The sequence below is a fragment of the Nerophis ophidion genome, linkage group LG15 (genome assembly GCF_033978795.1).
Source record: "Nerophis ophidion isolate RoL-2023_Sa linkage group LG15, RoL_Noph_v1.0, whole genome shotgun sequence".
NCBI classification, from domain to species: domain Eukaryota; kingdom Metazoa; phylum Chordata; class Actinopteri; order Syngnathiformes; family Syngnathidae; genus Nerophis; species Nerophis ophidion.
In genome coordinates this window covers 47,748,789-47,770,372 of record NC_084625.1, presented here as the reverse complement: position 1 = coordinate 47,770,372, position 21,584 = coordinate 47,748,789, and the positions used below count along the sequence as shown (strand labels likewise).

At 40.1% G+C, this 21,584-nt stretch overlaps 1 protein-coding gene across 1 annotated transcript in view; it reads right to left on the bottom strand.

The window, feature by feature from the left end:
* LOC133569739 (cyclic nucleotide-gated cation channel beta-3-like) overlaps nt 1-21,584 on the bottom strand; it is a 50,106-nt gene that overhangs the window by 919 nt on the left and 27,603 nt on the right. Inside the window, exons 5-16 of the mRNA XM_061922295.1 lie at nt 19,858-20,172; nt 19,570-19,778; nt 19,438-19,488; nt 15,958-16,044; nt 15,810-15,874; nt 11,715-11,837; nt 9,618-9,759; nt 9,260-9,419; nt 4,924-5,021; nt 4,755-4,838; nt 4,572-4,690; nt 4,345-4,497 (exon numbers count right to left, since the gene is read on the bottom strand). Of these exons, the coding sequence (XP_061778279.1) occupies nt 4,345-4,497; nt 4,572-4,690; nt 4,755-4,838; nt 4,924-5,021; nt 9,260-9,419; nt 9,618-9,759; nt 11,715-11,837; nt 15,810-15,874; nt 15,958-16,044; nt 19,438-19,488; nt 19,570-19,778; nt 19,858-20,172 (1,606 nt within the window). The remainder of the gene's footprint in view (nt 1-4,344; nt 4,498-4,571; nt 4,691-4,754; nt 4,839-4,923; nt 5,022-9,259; nt 9,420-9,617; nt 9,760-11,714; nt 11,838-15,809; nt 15,875-15,957; nt 16,045-19,437; nt 19,489-19,569; nt 19,779-19,857; nt 20,173-21,584) is intronic.

Genomic DNA, 21,584 nt, shown 5'->3' with positions numbered 1-21,584 from the left:
CCTGCTCACCTGCTTCCCGAGCACTAATCAGAGGCAGTATTTAAGCTTGTCTTTGCCAGTCAGTCGCCCTGGCGTCAATGTGATCTTTTCTTGCTCTGTGCTGACTTGTTTCATGCCTTGCCATAGTTTCGTGCTTCATGCCATGCCAAGTAAGTTTTGTTTGATTTATGTTCATAGTCTGTTTATGCGTTAGCTTTGTTCCTTAGCCCAAGTTGTGCCTCCGATTTTTGTTTGTATCTTTTTTTAGTTTAAATTAAATCATGTTTTTACCTAAATGCCATGTCCCGAGTAGTCCGTCTGCCTTCCTGGGGGAACGACCCCGCAGTAAGCTGCGACCCCCCCATCGTGACATAAAATACTTCTTACCATTAATGCGACTTCTTGAACAGGTGCGGTAGAAAACGGATGGATGGATTTAAAAAAAAGACAATGTTTTATATTTTGCACGTTATTTTTAGCACTGTGATTACCAGCGAAATTATTCATAATTATCGTTTTAAGTAATGTCAGCTAAGATCTATCTGAGAGCCAGATGCAGTCATCAAGAGCCACATCTGGCTCTAGAGCCATAGGTACCATACTCCTGAGCTAAAACAACCTGATTTAATGCAACTTCAGTTGAATTTCCACCCTTCTCTGTGCATTCCTCCATCACACGTGCAATGCATTCTTCCACCACATGCCCAGATCATTCCCAGCATGCTACACACTACAGCAGGGCTATTGAGGCCACACTAGTATTTGAGCCCAAGGACTTAATCCAGTCAGGTAAGTTTTGATGATATTACTGGGGTAAATATATTTGATCTATGGTATTAAAGTTTAATTGAAGTGTAATTGCTTGTTACTGTATGACTGTAGACTTCTCCAGCAGACTTCCACTCAAGCGAGCTAGCTGTTCTTGTACTTGTTAAATGATTTTCGGTCTAATATCTCTAGCTAGTTAGGTTTATACACCACCACAGTCTCATAATGAACCTGAAAATATTTCTCCGTTAGCCGTGATGCTTATTTTCTCTATGTTAAATCCCATTCATTTATGTTAACAACGTACACGATCCGAATTTACCTTTTTTGTAATCTGTAAAGTTTAGCTAGCAAATACTAAATAAAAACATGTAGTTTCCCTTGCCTTCTGTTCTGCTAGCCAGTCTGTTGTCATACAAGAATGTAGGTTATAGTTTGTGCAGATTGAGTGTTCATTTATTCATCCGGCCTATTTCTATTCATTTGTCTGTCAGTAAAATATTTTTAAAGACTACTCCAGTTGTTTAGCTGACTATTTATATCAGTGTGTGGCATTGCATTATTGTTTTACAAGCTTCTCATCTTATTCCACAGAATAACATGGATTGTGTCCAACTTTGAATATACAAAAAAATGGTCAACATTTCCAAAGTTCCCGAGCTTAACTTCCCGTACAGGAAACTTTACACCCCTTTGCAGTTGTGATCAAAATGATTCAACCCCACACAATTTTGGTGTTTTAGCAAGTTGGACATTTATTCCGTATTTTGTTTATGGTCATATCAAATAAAGATGCATTAAATAGACAAATGCAACTTGAATTACAACATTATATTTTGCAACATACCAAACAGTGTCATTTCTCTTAATATCTCATTGACAAAATTATTCAACCCCTTGAAGATCATAACTCTTAAGAACATAATTTCAATAAGGTCTTTTCAATCAAGTGTTGAAAACACCTGTAGATGTGATTAGAACCATAACGAGCAACAATTAAACTGACTGAAAAAGACTAACGCTCAGCTTCTTGCAGATGGTCAATGGTGTGTTTGCAACATGGTGAAGTCCAGGGAGTGGTCAAAGAAGTCAAGAGAGGAGGTCATTTCTCTTTATAAGAAAATATATGGATATAAGAAAATAGCAAATACATTACACATTCCAAGAGACACAGTTGGGAGCATAATTCGCAAGTTTAAAGCTAAAGGCACAGTGGAAACACTACCTGGGCGTGGTACAAAGAGGATGCTGTGTGCGTACAGTGGTGAAAAACTCCCGGGTAACAGCTGAGGAACTACAACAGGACATTGCAGAGGGGGGAACGCAGGTTTCGTCCCAGACAATGAGGCGCGCACTACGAGATGAAGGCCTCCATGCCAGAACTCCCAGGCGCACCCCACTTCTGACTACCAGGCACAAGAAAATAGACTCCAGTATGCCAAAAATCACCTGGACAAACCCCAAAGGTTTTGGGAATTTCTTCTATGGAGTGATGAGACAAAAGTGGAACTCTTTGGGCCTATGAATCAACGTTATGTCTGGAGGAGAAAAAATGAAGCTTACAAAGAGAAGAACACCTTGCCTACTGTTAAGCATGGTGGGGGGGTCAATCATGCTCTGGGGCTGTTTCTCTGTCTCAGGTACTGGGAATCTCCAGCGCGTTCAAGGCATTATGAATTCTATTTCCTAGCAGGATATATTAGCTGCAAATGTCATGAAGTCAGTGACGAAGCTGAGGCTTGGGAGACGTTGGACCTTCCAACAGGACAACGATCCCAAGCATACCTCCAAATCAACATCAGAGTGGTTGCAGAAGAAGGGCTGGAAGACTCTGGAGTGGCCTTCACAGTCGCCAGACCTAAATCTTATAGAAATGCTGTGGTGGGACTTGAAGAAGGCAGTTGCAGCACGCAAACCCAAGAATATTAATGAACTGGAGGCCTTTGCCCAAGAGGAATGGGCTAAAATACCTATAGATGCTTGCAAGAAGTTATGTATCACCTTTGAAGGATGTCATTACTGCCAAAGGCTGTTCTACTAAGTACTAAAGATGCATGGAACTAGGGGGTTGAATAATTTTGTCAATGAGATATTAGGAAAAAATTCATTTTTTTGTATTTTGTAAAATACAGTGTTACAATTTAAGTTGCATTTGTCTATTTAACACATCTTTATTTGATATGACTATAAACAAAATACGGAATAAATGTCCAACTTGCTAAAACACCAAAATTGAGTGGGGGTTGAATAATTTTGATCACAACTGTAATTGTAGCCTCTGAATCTTGACTTAACTGAATGAGTAATCACATTCACTGAGGGGGGGCCCAATCTAATATTGGTATGTTATCTGATATTGGTCTGATATCAGTAAAAAAAACAGGTAACGGTATCAGCTTGCATGTAAAATCTCCGCTATAAGCGCCAATACCCTCAGTCCTTATGCAAAGCTGGCCAGCCAGTTAACATCTAAATGTCCTCCAGTACGATTACTTGTATTTTTGTCAAGTCATTTATAAAAGGTAAACATGTGACATAGGTGTAAGCAGCTACACAACAGCTAAGCACACAATAGAGCCATACATAATAGGTGTCCTTATTTAAACAATATTGCAGTCTAAAACACCACAATTGTCAATATAAACATGTATCAAATACAATGAGTTGCATATTACGTTTCAGGCTTGTTACTGACAGTTTGATTATGTTTGTGTTTTTATTTCCTGTCAGCGCTCTTATTTTGGTTCCATGTCTCATGAGCGCTACCCTGTCCCTTATTGGCAGCCTGGCACACCTGGTTGCATTTGCCAACCAGGCTCCTATTTATGCCTGCCTCGCCCTCCAGTCAGGGCTCGATGCCTGTTTCCTGTAACCTGTTATCCTGTTTCCAGTTTTCCCTGCACTTACCAGTTGCACTATTTGTTTTTTGACATTGAAGTCATGTTTTCCTGCACTATGCCTGCCATCTCTGCGTCTTTGGGTTCAAGACCGACAGCAGTCTTTAACAGAATCATCCAGCCAATTAAGAACGCCGCAGAGATTTCAATGGCCGAGGCTCGACAAGATTTTGGCACCGATGGCCAAATCAAAGAAATGTTTTGCCTCGTTTGAAGCTATCATTTCAACCACATTTGTTTTAGCCTAATGTGGCCCACAAAGTCAAAAGGTTTGGACACCCCTGCTCCAACCGAATCGCACCTCAGCGGAGTGTTTATGCAGCAAAAATAATCTTGAGAAGCAATCGGCGGTATAGAAATGAAAGTATATGAAGTTATAAATGGTAAATGGGTTGTACTTGTATAGCGCTTTTCTACCTTCAAGGTACTCAAAGCGCTTTGACACTACTTCCACATTTACCCATTCACACACTGGAGGGAGCTGCCATGCAAGGCGCCAACCAGCACCCATCAGGAGCAAGGGTGAAGTGTCTTGCTCAGGACACAACGGACGTGACGAGGTTGGTACTAGGTGGGAATTGAACCAGGGACTCTCGGGTTGCGCACGGCCACTCTCCCACTGCGCCACGCCGTCCCTAAGTTCTGAACAGTATTGTTAAAAAGCAACTCCATCCGTCATTAAACATCTACTCTTACTCACCTTCCCTTTCGGGCCAGCACTTTCTGAGACTCCGGGTAGTGGACGAGAATATCAAACAAGTCTTTCTTCTCCAGGACAAAAAGGTTAGCGAATCCGAAGGCTTTGACATTTGCTGTCCGCCTGTTTCCCCCGTCTTTGGATGACTGCAGCAGGCTGTGAGGATATCAGATCTGAAAATGTCCCATCATTGTGTGCCAACAACCTGTAAAGCATAGAACGAATCGGACCTGATTTCTCCAAACACACACCCGGCCTTCAGCGTGACAAACACAATGCTGTTGTCAGGTCCTCCCACCACCTGCACCGCTCCACTCTTAATGACGTACATCTCCTTGCCGATGTCACCCTGCGGGGAAAGCAGAGTTGTGGACCACAAAAACGACTGTGGAGTCAAGTATTTGCTGTCATACCTTCTTTACAACAAAGTCTCCTGGCAGATAGACGATAGACTTGAGTCTGAGTAGCATATCTACCAACATCTGCTGGTCACAACCCTGTAGAGAACATCCAAATAGCTCATTTCAACATTCCCAAATACGCCCGATTTTGTGTTTATAAATGATTCAAGAGTCAATCTACCTTGAAAAGATCAATCTTTTGAAAAGTGCTCAAGTTGATGTCTATAGCGATGGCGGTTCTCATCACCAAAGGCATCTTATCGAGCAGCTCCGACTCATCTGGAGAAAGTTTATGGACCATTATTATGTCAAATATATTTTTCGAATGATGTTGCAGCCTGATAATGACCGCCGAATGTGAGAAAACTGTCATCTCTTTCACTTGTCTGCTCCAGTTTCGACAGACAAGGCGCTGAGTTAGTGCTAAACCTAACCTCTGATAGGCCTGTCCGTAATGTTTTGCCCTAATCTTAACCAATCGTGACTTATCATAGTAAACCAACCAACCAATCCTGGATGTTCCTATAAGTAAACCAACCAATCGTCATTGATGTGTCCCGTATATGTTGTCCCCTGCCCGTAGCTTCAATTTTTAAGTGAATAATTTTTAATCGAAAAATGTAGTTTTTACCACTGGATTATCAAAAACTGTACTCAATACGGGAAAACCTACGTTTTTGGCAGGTATGGCAAGGAGATGGATCAAGATTTTAACACACAATGCAGGTCGGAACAAACGATAAAAAACGGAAAATAATTTTTTACATCTTTAGAGATAAAAAAAAGATGGATTTCAGACTATAGACAGAAAAATCACATGCCTGTAAAAAGAAAACTTGCCCACATGGAGCTTGTTTCATTTTAAGATTTTTGATACCGCTAGTTTGTCATGTGGTGGACAACATGAGTTTTTCCTGGTCAATGACCTTTTGTTATCCGCTGAATCCGCAGCACTTATTTATATGACCCAATGCAAACAACCTTCCCTAGTCATTGTTAAAAATGGCTACATAAGACACATTAACAATTTAAAAATAAAACTTAGTTAACAAATTTCAGTGAGTATATGAGTACTTTATGAACAATATTGTGATGATAATGATATTTGTGATATGAAATTGTCATATGGTAATATTTCCGATGTATATGATACACTATATTGCCAAAAGTATTTGGCCACCCATCCAAATGATGACAATCAGGTGTCCCTAATCACTTGGCCCGGTGTATAAAATCAAGCACTTAGGCATGGAGACTGTTTCTACAAACATTTGTGAAAGAATGGGTCACTCTCAGTGATTTCCAGCGTGGAACTATCAGAGGATGCCACCTCTGCAACAAATCCAGTCGTGAAATTTCCTCGCTCCAAAATATTCCAAAGTCAACTTTATTATAAGAAAAGTGAAGTTTGGGAACAACAGCAATTTAGCCACCAAGTGGCAGGCCACATAAACTGACACAGAGGGGTAAACGGATGATAAAACGGATAATACAAAGAGTTTCTGCACAGTCAGTTGCTACAGAGCTCCAAACTTCACATGACCTTCCAATTAGCCCACATACAGTACGCAGAGAGCTTCATGGAATGGGTTTCTATGGCCGAGCAGCTATATCCAAGCCATACATCACCAAGTCCAATGCAAAGCGTGGGATGCAGTGGTTTAAAGCATGTTGCCACTGGACTCTAGAGCAGTGGAAAAAACTTCTCTGGACTGTGAAACACGCTTTTCCATCTGGCAATCTGATGGACCAGTCTGGGTTTGGTGGTTGCCAGGAGAACGCTCCATTTCGGATTACATTGTGCCAAGTGTGAAATTTGGTGGAGGAGGAATTATGGTGTGTTGGTTTTTCAGGAGTTGGGCTTCGCCCCTTAGTCCCAGTGAAAGGAACTTTGAATGCTCCAGGATACCAAAACATTTTGGACAATTCCATGGGATGGCACTTCAAGTTCATATGTGAATAAAGGCAGGTGGCCAAATACTTATGGCAATATAGTGTACATAGTGTAGTTTGGTTTATTAAGGATCCCCATTAGTCTACACCGCAATGGAGACTATTCTTCCCGGGGTCCAGGCAAAAACATAACACAATCACAAAAAAGAATACAATGCAGTGCAACATGATCAACTAATAAAATGTTGTAATACAAAAATAGCAACTACAAAGAACAAAAAAAAAATAAAATAACTTCGAGTTTACATAATAATGTTCATACCAAAGATAAAGAGGGCAAAATAAAAATATATATATATATTTTTGCAAAAATAAAACAAAGACCCGATGGCCTAAAATATACACGTAGGTGTCCCAAAGACAAACAATAAGTGACGAAAAAGTATTATCCATCCATTTTTTACTGCTTGTCCCATAATCAATAAAATAGTCAATAGTCAATAAAAACAGTCATGACATTAGCATTAGGTACAATCTAGACCAGTGGTTCTCAAATGGGGGTACTTGAAGGTGTGCCAAGGGGTACGTGAGATTTTTTAAAAATATTCTAAAAATGGCAACAATTCAAAAATCCTTTATAAATATATTTATTGAATAATACTTCAACAAAATATGAATTTAAGTTCATAAACTGTGAAAAGAAATGCAACAATGCAATATTCAGTGTTGACAGATTTTTTTCTGGACATGTTCCATAAATATTGGTGTTAAAGTTTTATTTTTTTGTGAAGAAATGTTCATGAATCCAGATGGATCTCTATTACAATCCCCAAAGAGGGCACTTTAAGTTGATGATTACTTCTATGTGTAGAAATATTTATTTAGAATTGAATCACTTGTTTATTTTTCAACGAGTTTTTAGTTATTTTTATGTCTTTTTTTCTAAAATAGTTCAAGAAAGACCACTATGTTATACAATTTAATAAATCAGAAACTGATGACATAGTGAAGTGAAGTGAATTACATTTATATAGCGCTTTTTTCTCTAGTGACTCAAGGCGCTTTACATAGTGAAACCCAATATCTAAATACATTCTAGTATTGTATTTTACTTCTTTATTTTTTTCAACTAAGAATATTTTGCTCTGATTAGGGGGTACTTGAATTAAAAAAATGTTCACAGGGGGTACATCTCTGAAAAAAGGTTGAGAACCACTGATCTCTTTTCCGCAATACGTCTCCTCTCAGTCTATTCATAAAACCCACTATGCTGGTGATTTATACCAGATATTGTGGAAGTCAATCCCAGTAAGTGATTGCGCTATACATAAGTCTTTTTCAAAACATCAGTTTTGGGTTTAAGACGGGTGAGAGCACCTCTTAGGGCTAGCCTGGTACCATAGTTGTGACTTTCACTAGCAACCAACCGCTAAGAATACATATATGAAGGTTTATGGTATGTATAGATTTAAAAAAAAAAATAGAATCAAACTAAACGCTAGTCCAGGGGTAGGGAGCCTATGGCTCGGGAGCCAGATGTGGCTCTTTTGATGACTGCATCTGGCTCTCGGATAAATCTGAGCTGGCATTGCTTAACACGATAAGTAATGAATAATTCCACTTGTAATCACAGTGTTAAAAATAATGTTCAAAATATAAAACATTCTCCTGCATTTTTAATCCATCCATCCGTTTTCTACCGCACCTGTTCAAGAAGTTGCGTTAATGGTAAGAAGTTATGTATTTATTATTGGTTAGTGTGGGGCTTGCCCTCCTGGGGGTTCTTCAGACCACCAAGCACCGACATGAGAGCCTGTTTCAGGGTTACAATATTGTTTTATTTTTCAATAAGTCTCTCAATTGCTTTCCAGCAATTGTCTTTTTCTCTTTCGTTTTCGCTCACGCTCTGGCTCCAGCCCCCAACCCTGTCTCTCCTCCTGGCTGCTGCTTATAACAGAGCGACAGGTGATTAGATAACAAGGCCCAGGTGGGCCGTCTACGCACCTGTCGCTTACTCAGAGGCCGGTCCTGGCACACCCCAGTTTACTGCAGGCCGGCAGGCCACGCCCCCTCCACGGTTAGTTTCAGAATAACAATGTTATTACAAAGAATAAGAGACCTATTATACTCTAGAAATGTTGGTCTTACTTAAAAATGCACGCGTTTAGTTGTGTTCAGTGTTAAAAAAAATATTGTATGGCTCTTACGGAAATATATTTTAAAATATTTGGCTTTTTGGCTCTCTTAGCCAAAAAGGTACACGACCCCTGCGCTAGTCTTTCACCAACTCTCATCCATGACAATTCATGATGCATGATCTCAATGTTGGTCCTAAATGAGCAATGGAGAGCTAGTCTGGCTGCTCTGTTTTGAGTAAGCTTGATTTTATTTAGTTTTTGTTTCGATGCATTAGACCAGATTGCTGGGCAGTAGTCAAGATGTAATAATACAAGGGATTGTATAACTTACTTAGTAGTTGTGTTAGTTAAAAAATAGGCACCTCTTCTTATGATTGAGATGCTGCTGCTCAATTGTGTTACTATGTTATTAATGTGAGTGGTTACCTTTGGAACAGTCTGCAAATAGTAATAAACATTCCTTCATAGTGGTAAAGTCACACTGACCCAGCATGCCCTGAGCGTCCCAGGTGTAGGTGTACCAGGTGCGGACTCTGTTCTGGACCAGGGAGGGGATGCGGTTGTTCACCATGTAGGACACAGTGCCGTCCATGGAGGAGCGGAAGTAAGTCTGTCCTGCTGTGGCCGCACCAATGACATCTCTCATCTGAAGAATCATGAAAACGATTTAAACGCCAAATTCTTAACACATAGTTAATTTTGCCAGTCAAGATTCCAAAGGGAACTATAACAAAACTATAAACAACGGTGAGACTCATCAACAAGTGTCACTTCTCCTCTATGACTAAAGTACACACTATGAGGTGAAGACGTCCACGTTTCTCATTTCTACCGAGCTAGTTACCTGTCCGATCAAACTGGAGAACACAAAGACGCCCGTGAAAAAGTTAGTCATCTGAAACGTTATCTCAAAGACGGTGTGGGGTTCATTAAGACCCCCGATGTTGATCAGACTGCGGACAGCGAAGTAGTAACAACGCAGGTACCTGTGGAAAGGATGAGGGCGTTAGAGGGCCTGCGAGTAAGAATACTATCTGATGGATGAACACACGGGCTTTCAGACTGTGGTGTTTGGGTCTGTGGGACCCGTTTTCATTTTTTTATTTTGTGGCTTTTAATGCCTCACAGTCAAACATTTTTATGTTAAAATACTGAACAGATGTTTATTGGGATATGGTAAACATCTGTTCAGTATTTTACAGAGATAAATAGTAGCACGCTACATTTACTCCGTTACATCTACTTGAGTAACTTTTGGGATCAATTGTACTTCTAAGAGTAATTTTAATGCAACATACTTTTACTTGAGTATATTTATAGAGAAGAAACACTACTTTTACTTCGCTCCATTTATCTACATTCAGCTCGCTACTCGCTACCGATTTTTATCGATCTGTTAATGCATGCTTTGTTTGTTTTGGTTTGTCAGACAGACCTTCAAAGTAGGATCTATCACATGCCTGCGTTTCACCAATCAAATGCAGTCACTGGTGACGTTTGACTCCGTTTCACCAATCAAATGCAGTCATTGGTGACGTTTGACTCCGTTTCACCAATCAAATGCAGTCACTGGTGACGTTTGACTCCATTTCACCAATCAAATGCAGTCACTGGTGACGTTTGACTCCATTTCACCAATCAAATGCAGTCATTGGTGACGTTTGACTCCGTTTCACCAATCAAATGCAGTCACTGGTGACGTTTGACTCCATTTCACCAATCAAATGCAGTCACTGGTGACGTTTGACTCCGTTTCACCAATCAAACAGTGCCAGGCGGTCACATGATTAACTGCACTTTTTTTTTTTAATTATTTATAAACCTTTATTTATAAAATTCAACAATTACAAACAGTTGAAAATAATAAAGTAAGTCCAAAAACTGTACAAAACAGTATAAAAAACGTACAAAACAGCGCCAGGGGTTTGTAAATTCAAAGTAACTAAAATAGTAAGAAAAAGGTATATATGTATATATAACATAAACAAAGTGCAAAGCCATAGACTTCCTCAATCTCAGTATTGTTGTTTAAATGTGCTATATAAATAAAGTGGATTGGATTTAATACATTTTATTGTTTTAGTTGCTTAAGAGATATTCCTGGCTCTGAATTTGTTCATAGCTACTTTTAAGTTTTTGTGCATTACTTGTTGCCGTCATCATTAAACAGGTTACTCATCAGTTACTCAGTACTTGAGTAGTTTTTTCAAAACATACTTTTTACTTTTACTAAAGTAAATATTTGGGTGACTACTCCTTACTTTTACTTGAGTAATAAATCTCTAAAGTAACGGTACTCTTACTTGAGTACAATTTCTGGCTACTCTACCCACCTCTGGTATTTTAACATAAAAGTGTTTGATTACAAACGCTGGTTGAGTAACATCAATATGAACATTACACAAGGGCTAAAAGGGTGATATGATTTCCTTGATGAATTGCTGCCAATGGCGTCTGAAACGCTGGCTCTACACTCAACTGTTTCAGAAGCAGTGAGGACACTAATGTGTTGAGGCTGAAACCAATAGTGCACAATAGTGGTATGTTCTCTACAGTGGACTGTCTTTTGTTAGAGTTACAGTGCAGAGCAAATGTTTGGACACACCTTCTCATTCAATGCGTTTTCTTTATTTTCATGACTATTTACATTGTAGATTGTTACTTAAGTAATGTTTATGACAACCTTTTTTTTTAAAACACAATATAGAATGTGAGATATTACAGGATAATGCATACATGTATAAATTGTTATCAAAATGCTTACAAAAAAGTGAGACCCCAAAAATGTACAGTAGGACCCCATTTTCATGTCTTGGCAGGGTCCTTGGGACCCCATATTGAAGATTCCTAGCGCCAACACTGATGACAAAAATTGCTAGCGCTTTGTTTAGCTTCAACTATCCCGACCTTTTATCTCTTGTCAGAATGAGAAGATACTTACGCACTTCCCAGGCCGGAGTAGACCCACTTGGTTTTACCGATGCCCTGGTAGTCTGAAGCCACGTAGTACAAACAAGCGTTGATGTGGAGCATAAAGAGGAGGTAGCCGATGGTGCGAATCACTCTAAGAGCAGAGTGAAGAAGTTTGGTCGACGGTGCCATGAACAATAAACCATACAGTGGAACAAACAAAGGTGAATGCCCAAAAAAGGGCAACAAATGTACAACAATTTGTCTCAATTAAAGAAATATAACCTCAGAGACAATCCATCCATCCATCCATCTTCTTCCGTTTATCCGAGGTCGGGTCGCGGGGGCAGCAGCCTAAGCAGGGAAGCCCAGACTTCCCTCAACCCAGCCATTTCGTCTAGCTCTTCCCGGGGGATCCCGAGGCGTTCCCAGGCCAGCCGGGAGACATAGTCCTCCCAACGTGTCCTGGGTCTTCCCCGTGGCCTTCTACCGGTTGGAGGCGTTCGGGTGGCATCCTGACCAGATGCCCGAACCACCTCATCTGGCTCCTCTCGATGTGGAGGAGCAGCGGCTTTACTTTGAGTTCCTCCCGGATGACAGAGCTTCTCACCCTATCTCTAAGGGAGAGCCCCGCCACACGGTGGAGGAAACTCATTTCGGCCGCTTGTACACGTGATCTTATCCTTTCGGTCATGACCCAAAACTCATGACCATAGGTGTGGATGGGAACGTAGATCGACCGGTAAATTGAGAGCTTTGCCTTCCGGCTCAGCTCCTTCTTCACCACAACGGATCGGTACAACATCCGCATTACTGAAGACGCCGCACCGATCCGCCTGTCGATCTCACGATCCACTCTTCCCTCACTCGTGAACAAGACTCCTAGGTACTTGAACTCTTCCACTTGGGGCAGGGTCTCCTCCCCAAACCCGGAGATGGCACTCCACCCTTTTCCGGGAGAGAACCATGGACTCGGATTTGGAGGTGCTGATTCTCATTCTCAGAGACAAATGTAATTCAAAGCATTACGCCGCCTTCCGACCATGTGCAGCTGAGATAGGCTCCAGCAACCCCATAAGGGACAAGCGGTAGTAAATGGATGGATGGATGTATACACCAGGGGTGTCAAACTTGTTTTGATTGGGGGCCACATGGCAGTTATGGCTGCCCTCAGAGGGCCACTTGTAACAGTGAATAATATATACATTTTAAATTGATTCATTAAACAATATTTTTTTTTTTATGTATAATCTACGTATGTAAAATATGTACATTTTAGAGTAAAGTTCAGCTGCCGAAATATTTATCAGTTTGAACATCAAATATGTTGTCTTTGTGGCATATTCAACTGAATATGGGTCGAAAATGATTTGCAAATCATTGTATTCTGTTTATATTTACATCTAACACAATTTCCCAACTCAACTGAAAATGGGGTTTGTATATATATATATATATATATATATATATATATATATATACACACACAAAATATGCGACCGTTTGATTTCACATGAATGGGTTCTAGGTAGTACAGAAGAAATATAATACCCACCCCTATATCAGGGTATCTGCAGTTTTCAGCGAGTCAAATTTAAGCCTTTTTAAGACCTTTTTAATGCCACCTTGAATGAAATTTAAGACCGAAAAAAATAATAAAAAAAATCTATAAATATAAGCGATGGTTGGGGATCCCACTGTACTACAACCTCAATGACAATAGGTCAAGTTTACTTTTTGTATGTTTATTAATAAACAAACTGATAAGCACCACTCTGCCAAACAGCTTATTAAAAATCTGGAGAGATCCAAAAACGTTGACATCCAAAACATACAAACAAACCAACACCAGTGAAAAAATAATAACCGAGGTGAGGGTAAAAATAAATTACATTTGGTCAATAATAGTGCAAAACAGTATGATAACATCAACGACAAAACACTGAACACACACTCAAATCATGGCCGGCTTTACGCAGGGGCAAGAGGGGGCAGAGCCCCCTTAAATAAATGTCTTGCCCCCTCAAATCAAAATTTGAGAAAGCAAATTTTAATAAACTCACAAAATTACTACATTACAAGTTGACAAAATTATCTGCAATATCCGCCGAAAAAGGGACACACACGATATAGTAGTGTCGGCTTCCCTCTCATCCCTCCCTCCGCTGTGCGTGTATTCACCATTCCACAGGCTGCACAGCAGACACACACCTACACACACCCCTCAGCCCTCAGTAAACATCCACTCACTGTTGCAGTATGAAAGTAAAAGAAAAGGAAAAGTTGTCTACATATATCATATACTTGTTAGGATGGGTGTGTTTGTTTAGTCTTATCTGTCATAAACACGTTTATCGTGGCGGACTTTTGGTGCTAAGGAGTTCTTGTTTTTTTTGTTTTTTTTAACAACTTGACGAGAGCAGTGACAGCGGAGCCTCTGAGCAGCAGTGGTTTGGAAGGCAGAGCCTCCACTGTCCCTGTAACAAGCTACAAGTCATTGATGATGCTGTTAATGACGGTAAAAATGAAACATAAGGTATAGTCCTCTGCTGTCCTCTGTTCAGAGCGGAGTCCCTAGCAACGGCCCGTTTTACTTAGCAACGGTCTGGCAATCGACTGCTGGAATTCTTTTTCTGTTGTTTTTCACCCAAGTTGGACAGGTCTGAAGGTAGAGGCCTGACAAAGTGCAATCCACTACTCCAGGTTGGGGTTGGACACATAGCTAAAGACCAATTTCAATGAAGAAAGCGTCGTTACTATAAGCACAGAAAAAAAAGTGCTGGAGCAAGATGTGTACACATGATGCCCCCTTCACATTTCTGACTGCCCCCTCATATAAGCATGCCTAGAACCGCCCCTGACTCAAATGAGCCTCAGTTGAGCTTCAGCTGGCTGTTCTCATTCACGAGTTCTGCCTCTATTTTTTTCAGCTCACTCATTTTTTTCTTCGTATCTCTTAAAGAGATACAAAGAAAAAATAAGTGAGCTGAAATCACTCACTTTTACTCAAAGACGTGCCGTAACTTTGACTCAAAGACGTGCCCCGAAAAAAAAAAAAAAAAAACTGGCCCGACAATTTAAGACCATTGAGTACTGAATTTAAGACCATTTAAGGAATTTCTAATAAATGTAATACTTTTTAAGGCCTTCATTTTAGCTAAATTAATTTAAAGACTTTTTAGGACTTTTTAAGGATCTGCGGATACCCTGTATATATACATACTATAATTATTAATTCCAGCAGAAGTTATAACCCAGGGGTAGGGAACCTATGGCTCTAGAGCCAGATGTGGCTCTTTTGATGACTGCATCTGGCTCTCGGATAAATCTGAGCTGACATTGCTTAACACGATAAGTAATGAATAAATTCACTTGTAATCACAGTGTTAAAAATAATGTTCAAAATATAAAACATTCTCATGCATTTTTAATCCATCTATCCGTTTTCTACCGCACCTGTTCAAGAAGTTGCGTTAATGGTAAGAAGTTATTTATTTATTATTGGTTAGTGTGGGGCTTGCCCTCCTGGGGGTTTTGTAGACCACCAAGCACCGACATGAGTGCCTGTTTCAGGGTTACAATATTGTTTTATTTTTCAATAAGTCTCTCAATTGCTTTCCAGCAATTGTCTTTTTCTCTTTCGTTTTCGCTCGCGCTCTGGCTCCAGCGCCAACCCCGTCTCTCCTCCTGGCTGCTGCTTATAACAGAGCGACAGAAGATTAGATAACAAGGCCCAGGTGGGCCGTCTACGCACCTGTCGCTTACTCAGAGGCCGGTCCTGGCACACCCCAGTTCACTGCAGGCCACGCCCCCCTCCACAGTTAGCTTCAGAATAACAATGTTATTACAAAGAATAAGAGACCTATTATACTCTAGAAATGTTGGTCTTACTTAAAAATGCACGCGCTTAGTTGTGTTCAGTGTTAAAAAAAAATATTGCATGGCTCTTACGGAAATAAATGTTAAAATATTTGTCTTTTTGGCTCTCTCAGCCAAAAAGGTTCCCAACCCCTGTTATAACCCCCTTCGTGTTCCTGCTCCAATGTGTGTCGACGGTTTTGAAAGGGTGAATAACTTATTTGACTTTTCATTTACACTGGTTAAAATATCTATTATTACAGCTTACCTCCAGATGTAGGCCTTGGCCATGAGACTTTCCAAGCGGTCGCTGAACTCAAAAAATGTTGCTCCCTTCAAAAAAGCTTTAAAAAGTCAACAGCGGAAAAACTGTAAAAAAAAAAAAAAAACGCGAAATAAATGTTTACGATACGTACCTTCAGCAAGCGGTTGGCTCTGAAAATGGATTTGAACCCAAATTGGAAGTAGAGCAAGTCGAAGGGTAAGACTGACAGGACATCAACCTGTTGAGGAAACAAATCAAGTTTTGCGTCATCAAATTTAATAAACATTAGAGATGCCGGGATTAGTTTTAATGACCATGAATTGATTAACGTGGACCCCGACTTAAACAAGTTGAAAAATGTATTTGGGTGCTACCATTTAGAGGTCAATTGTATGGAATATGTACTGAATTGTGCAATGAACTAATAAAAGTATCAATCAATCTATCAAAAAAAGTATTTGCCAATTTTCATTATAAATGGTTTGAAGAAATTTGAGGGCAAAAGCCAAATAATTTAAATGATTAGGTTGTTTTTGTTTAGTTATTGTGTCCTATTGACTCTGTCGTGTCATAAAAGAGAAAAAGGAACTACCGTATTTTTCGGACTATAAAGCGCACTTAAAATCCTTTCATTTTTTTCTCAAAACTCGACAGCTTGCCTTATAACTCGGTGCGCCTAATGTACGGAATAATTTTGGTTGTGCTTACCAAACTCAAAGTTATTTTATTTGGCACATGGTGTAATGATAAGTGTGATCAGTAGATGGCAGTCACACACAAGCGATACGTCTAGACTCCAGTAAACAACACCAAGATGTTATATGTTCCATTGAAAATGTAGAACATTACACATGGCGCTCAAAAATCTATCAAAAATGTTTTAGTACGACTTTGTTAAGCTATGAAGCCGCACCGCTTAATGGTTTGTACTGTGCTTCAACATACGAGTATTATTATGGTGTGTGTATAACGTAAGACATTATCTGGCGTTTTGTTTCGCAATATTTTGCAAAAGCAACTTTTCTTCATTTCTGGTAGCGGCTGATCTGTACTGGGGATCTGCATAAGTCCTGAAAATTTGCGTGGCTCCGCCTTTGTAGTCCGTGGAGACGCAGTAGTCGATAAGCTTCTTCTTTTTATCTATCTTCTTGTTATGGGACACTCATTCTCTGCTTTTGCCATTTCTAATAATAAGTAGTGTAAAGTTCTTACTTATATCTGTCAGGAAACTCGCCATGAAAGCGCTAAAACATACCGGTGTGGTGAGTTAACATTATTCATCCAAGGAACTTTAGTTATTAGAGAGTTCCAGTGGGACGGTTTTTCATGGGACACATTTGCAGCGTTGGGATTGCTCTAGTGAGCCACGGATGAGAAGATGCTGCTCCGTTATTGATTGAAGTAAAGTCCGAACGTCATTAAAACAGTTAGCTCCATCTTTTGACACTTCTTCCACTCCCGTCCTTGCACGCTACACCGCTACAACAAAGATGACGGGGAGAAGACGCTGACGAAGGTGAGTCACGTCATCAATCAATCAATCAATCAAAGTTTACTTGTATAGCCATAAATAATGAATGTCTCAAAGGGCTGCACAAGCCACAACGACATCCTCAGCCCAAATCCCACATCAGGGCAAGAAAAAACTCAACTAAATGGAATGACAATGAGAAACTTTGGAGGGGACCGCAGATGTGGGACCCCCCTCCGGGCGACCGGTGCAATGGATTTTGAGTGGACTCAGAAATAAGACGTGAATAGGACCGCCCACAAAACGGCTCATCCTGAAGCGACTGTCAGAAAGCGACTTGAAGATGATCTGTAAAACAATCTGTGCAACATTTTGACCAAACAACCACCATTACATGTTATGTAGACCACAAGGAAGTCTTTTACATTTAGGAAAAAAACTAAAAAATATGACCCCTTCAATGCGCATATACAAACCCCGTTTCCATATGAGTTGGGAAATGGTGTTAGATGTAAATATAAACGGAATACAATGATTTGCAAATCATTTTCAACCCATATTCAGTTGAATATGCTACAAAGACAACATATTTGATGTTCAAACTCATTACCTTTTTTTTTTTTTGCTGCAACACGGGACAAAGTAGTTGGGAAAGGGCATGTTCACCACTGTGTTACATCACCTTTTCTTTTAACAACAATCAATAAACCTTTGGGAACTGAAAATACACATTTTTGAAGCTTTTCAGGTGGAATTCTTTCCCATTCTTGTTTTATGTAGAACTTCAGTCGTTCAACAGTCCGGGGTGTCCGTTGTGGTATTTTAGGCTTCATAATGCGCCACACATTTTCAATGGGAGACAGGTGTGGAATACAGGCAGGCCAGTCTAGTACCCGCACTCTTTTACTATGAAGCCAAGCTGTTGTAACAAGTGACTTGGCATTGTCTTGCTGAAATAAGCAGGGGCGTCCATGATAACGTTGCTTGGATGGCAAGATATGTTGCTCCAAAACCTGTATGTACCTTTCAGCATTAATGGTGCCTTCACAGATGTGTAAGTTACCCATGTCTTGGGCACCTACAACAGTCCGGATGGTTCTTTTCATCTTTGGTCCGGAGGACACGACGTTCATCGTTTCCAAAAAACAATGTGGAATGGACTCGTCAGACCACTTTTCCACTTTGCAGCAGTCCATCTTAGCTGAGCTCGGGCCCAGAGAAGCCGGCGGCGTTTCTGGGTGTCGTTGATGAATGGCTATGGCTTTGCATAGTAGAGTTTTAACTTGTACTTACAGATGTAGCGACAAACTGTAGTTACTGACAGTGGTTTTCTGAAGTGTTCCTGAGCCCATTAGGTGATATCCTTTACACACTGATGTCTGTTTTTGATGCAGTACCGCCTGAGGGAACGAAGGTCCGTGATATCATCGCTTACGTGCAGTGATTTCTCCAGATTCTCTGAACCTTTTGATGTTTTTACGGACCGTAGACGTTGAACATCCTAAATTCCTTGCAATAGACCTTTGAGAAACGTTGTTCTTAAACTGTTTGACAATTTGCTCACGCATTTGTTCACAAAGTGGTGACCTTCGCCCCGTCCTTGTTTGTGAATGACTTAGCATTTCACGGAAGCTGCTTTTATACCCAATCATGGCACCCACCTGTTACCAATTAGCGTGCACACCTGTGGGATGTTCCAAATAAGTGTTTGATGAGCATTCCTCAACTTTATCAGTATTTATTGCCACCTTTCCCAACTTCTTTGTCACGTGTTGCTGGCATCAAATTCTAAAGTTAATGATTTTTTGCAAAAAAAAAAAAAGTTTATCAGTTTGAACATCAAATATGTTGTCTTTGTAGCATATTCAACTGAATATGGGTTGGAAATGATTTGCAAATCATTGTATTCTGTTTATATTTATAACTAACACAATTTCCCAACTCATATGGAAACAGGGTTTGTAGTATGAAAATAGACCTGATTAGACCCGCTCATCAGCGCCTTATGGTCCAGAAAATATAGTAGTTTAAATATTGTGTTGATTTTGTCCAAATGGCGACAGATTTCACCTTAAATAAAGTGAAAAATGTACAGGTATTACATGTGATCAATATCAGCTAATCTCGGCAGCGTAAATCCATGAATATAACGACAAATACCATAAATCTCTCGTTTTCTCTGTAGTTCTTCTTTGTCATTGCTCTTTCTTTCTAAAAAAAACAAAGAAAGGGACAAACAAATCAATATATTGGCAAGCAGGTCGCTGCAAGTGTGCAAAGTTGAAGACTTGCAATGATGTCGCCCCCTTTGACAAACTGCTTGCGGGGCTGGAAGAGGACGCTGTCTGCCAGGTAAATCAGGTCCGCCAGCGTGTCCAGGGCCAACCAGTAAGGGATGGCGCGCTCGGTGTGGTAGGGGAAACACAGGCGGACAGTGATGAACCAGGTGTTGTAGTTGAAGGCCAGCGTCACCAAACTCAGCCAGGCGATGTAGCGACGATCTAAGAGCAGGTGAAAAAAAAAAAAAAAAAAAGGTGAGGAACTGGATGGTGACAGTGATGAGTCCCTTCAAATGTTTACCTGTAAAAGGATCAATGGTGGTTCCCAGTAAAGAATCCATACTGTCCTCCAAGGGCTTTAAAAAGACATCCACAATATTCCATATTTTCTCCTTTAAAACGACTGTCAGGTCTTTCTTCTCCTCTTTCACGTCTTTTTCCTCCAACTTTTTTTTCTCCTCCTCGTCCTTCTTTTTCTGCTCATTCTCCTTCTTTTTCTTCTCCTGCTCCTCTTTCTTCTTCTGTTCAGCCTCCTCCTTTTTTATCCGCTCTTCCTCTGCTTCCCTTTTCCTCTCTTCGAGAACTTGAGCGTAGTGGTCTTTTCGCAACAGCGGTGCTGAAAAGGATCGTAGCAGTACACAATATTAGGGTTTCTTTATTACCGCAACACTTTGAAAATAAGGTTGTTTTTTAATTTACTAGAAAAAAATGTAAACAATATAATGTATTGAAGCCCCCAGAAGAAATCAAAAAGTCTGACGCTATTTTTAACTTTTATTACCAATCGTATGATAAAAAAACGACAATTACAGCAGGTTTTACCTCCCGTGCAAACACGTTCGTCTCTGCTACACACAAACACACTTTCTTCTTTTCTGCAAATCACCTTTCAGGCATGGACAGTGTGTTTGGAAACATGGGAAAGAATTGTCATCAAATCCAAGCCACCATTAACACCAGCAGATTGTTACAGTACAAATTATATAGCCTACTAACGGTGCACTATTGTCTAATGATGTACCGAAAACTTGACCAACAATAAAAGACTTTGATCACCAAAATCTATGCTGCCAAAACCGGGTGTAAACAAAACGCACACCATTGTCTGGAGCTTTGTCAGCATGTCTGTGATGTGGACGTAATTTGAATATATCACAGTTAAACCCCCGGAGAGTGCAAATATTGAGAGGTCAGTGGCGGCTTTTAAGAAGACTAAGCCCAACTACAGCATCATCGCCTAACAAGCATGACGTCATGCTCGCTGCGGCTCGTCAAGGACATCAAGGGGACAGAAGAAGTAGGGTCTCTAAAGACAAATACATCATATAACAACGCCAGAAGAAGATGCTGGGTTTGTTACAAGTTGTTTTTAATAAAAAATAAAAAAAAAGTCAGTAAAGGTCTGCAAGCACTTGAAAAAATCTCAACAAAGTACATCGAACAAAAAGCAGCAACACTCTAAAATATGGCAAAACAATAAAAAAGTATGCAAATAACAATTAATAATAATTTTTTTAAAGTATATATAAATTTTTGAGCCTTGAGGCATTTTTATCATCGTCACACTTAGAAAATATATATATATTTTTAATTGTAAACACATTAAAACAATAAAATGTATTGTAGCCCCCAGAAAAAGTCTGGCGCTGTTTTTAACTTTTATTACCATTCTTACGATAACAAACGGCACAATTCCAACAGGTTTTACCTCCCGTGCAAACATCTTTGTCTCTGCACTTTCCCCGACACACAACAACACTTCCTTATTCTCTGCCAATCAACTTTCAGTCACGGAGGGTGCGTTTGGAAACATGGGAAAAAAATGACTTCAAATTCAAACATTAACACCAGCTGGTCGTTAGAGTACGAATGATAAAGCCAATTATAGGCGCAGTATTGAGTAGTGATGTACCGAAAACTTAACCACCAAAAAATGATATTGATTACCAAAATCCACGCTACCAAAACCGGGTGTAAACAAAACACACGCCATTGTCTGGAGCGTTGTCAGCATGTCTGTGATGTGGA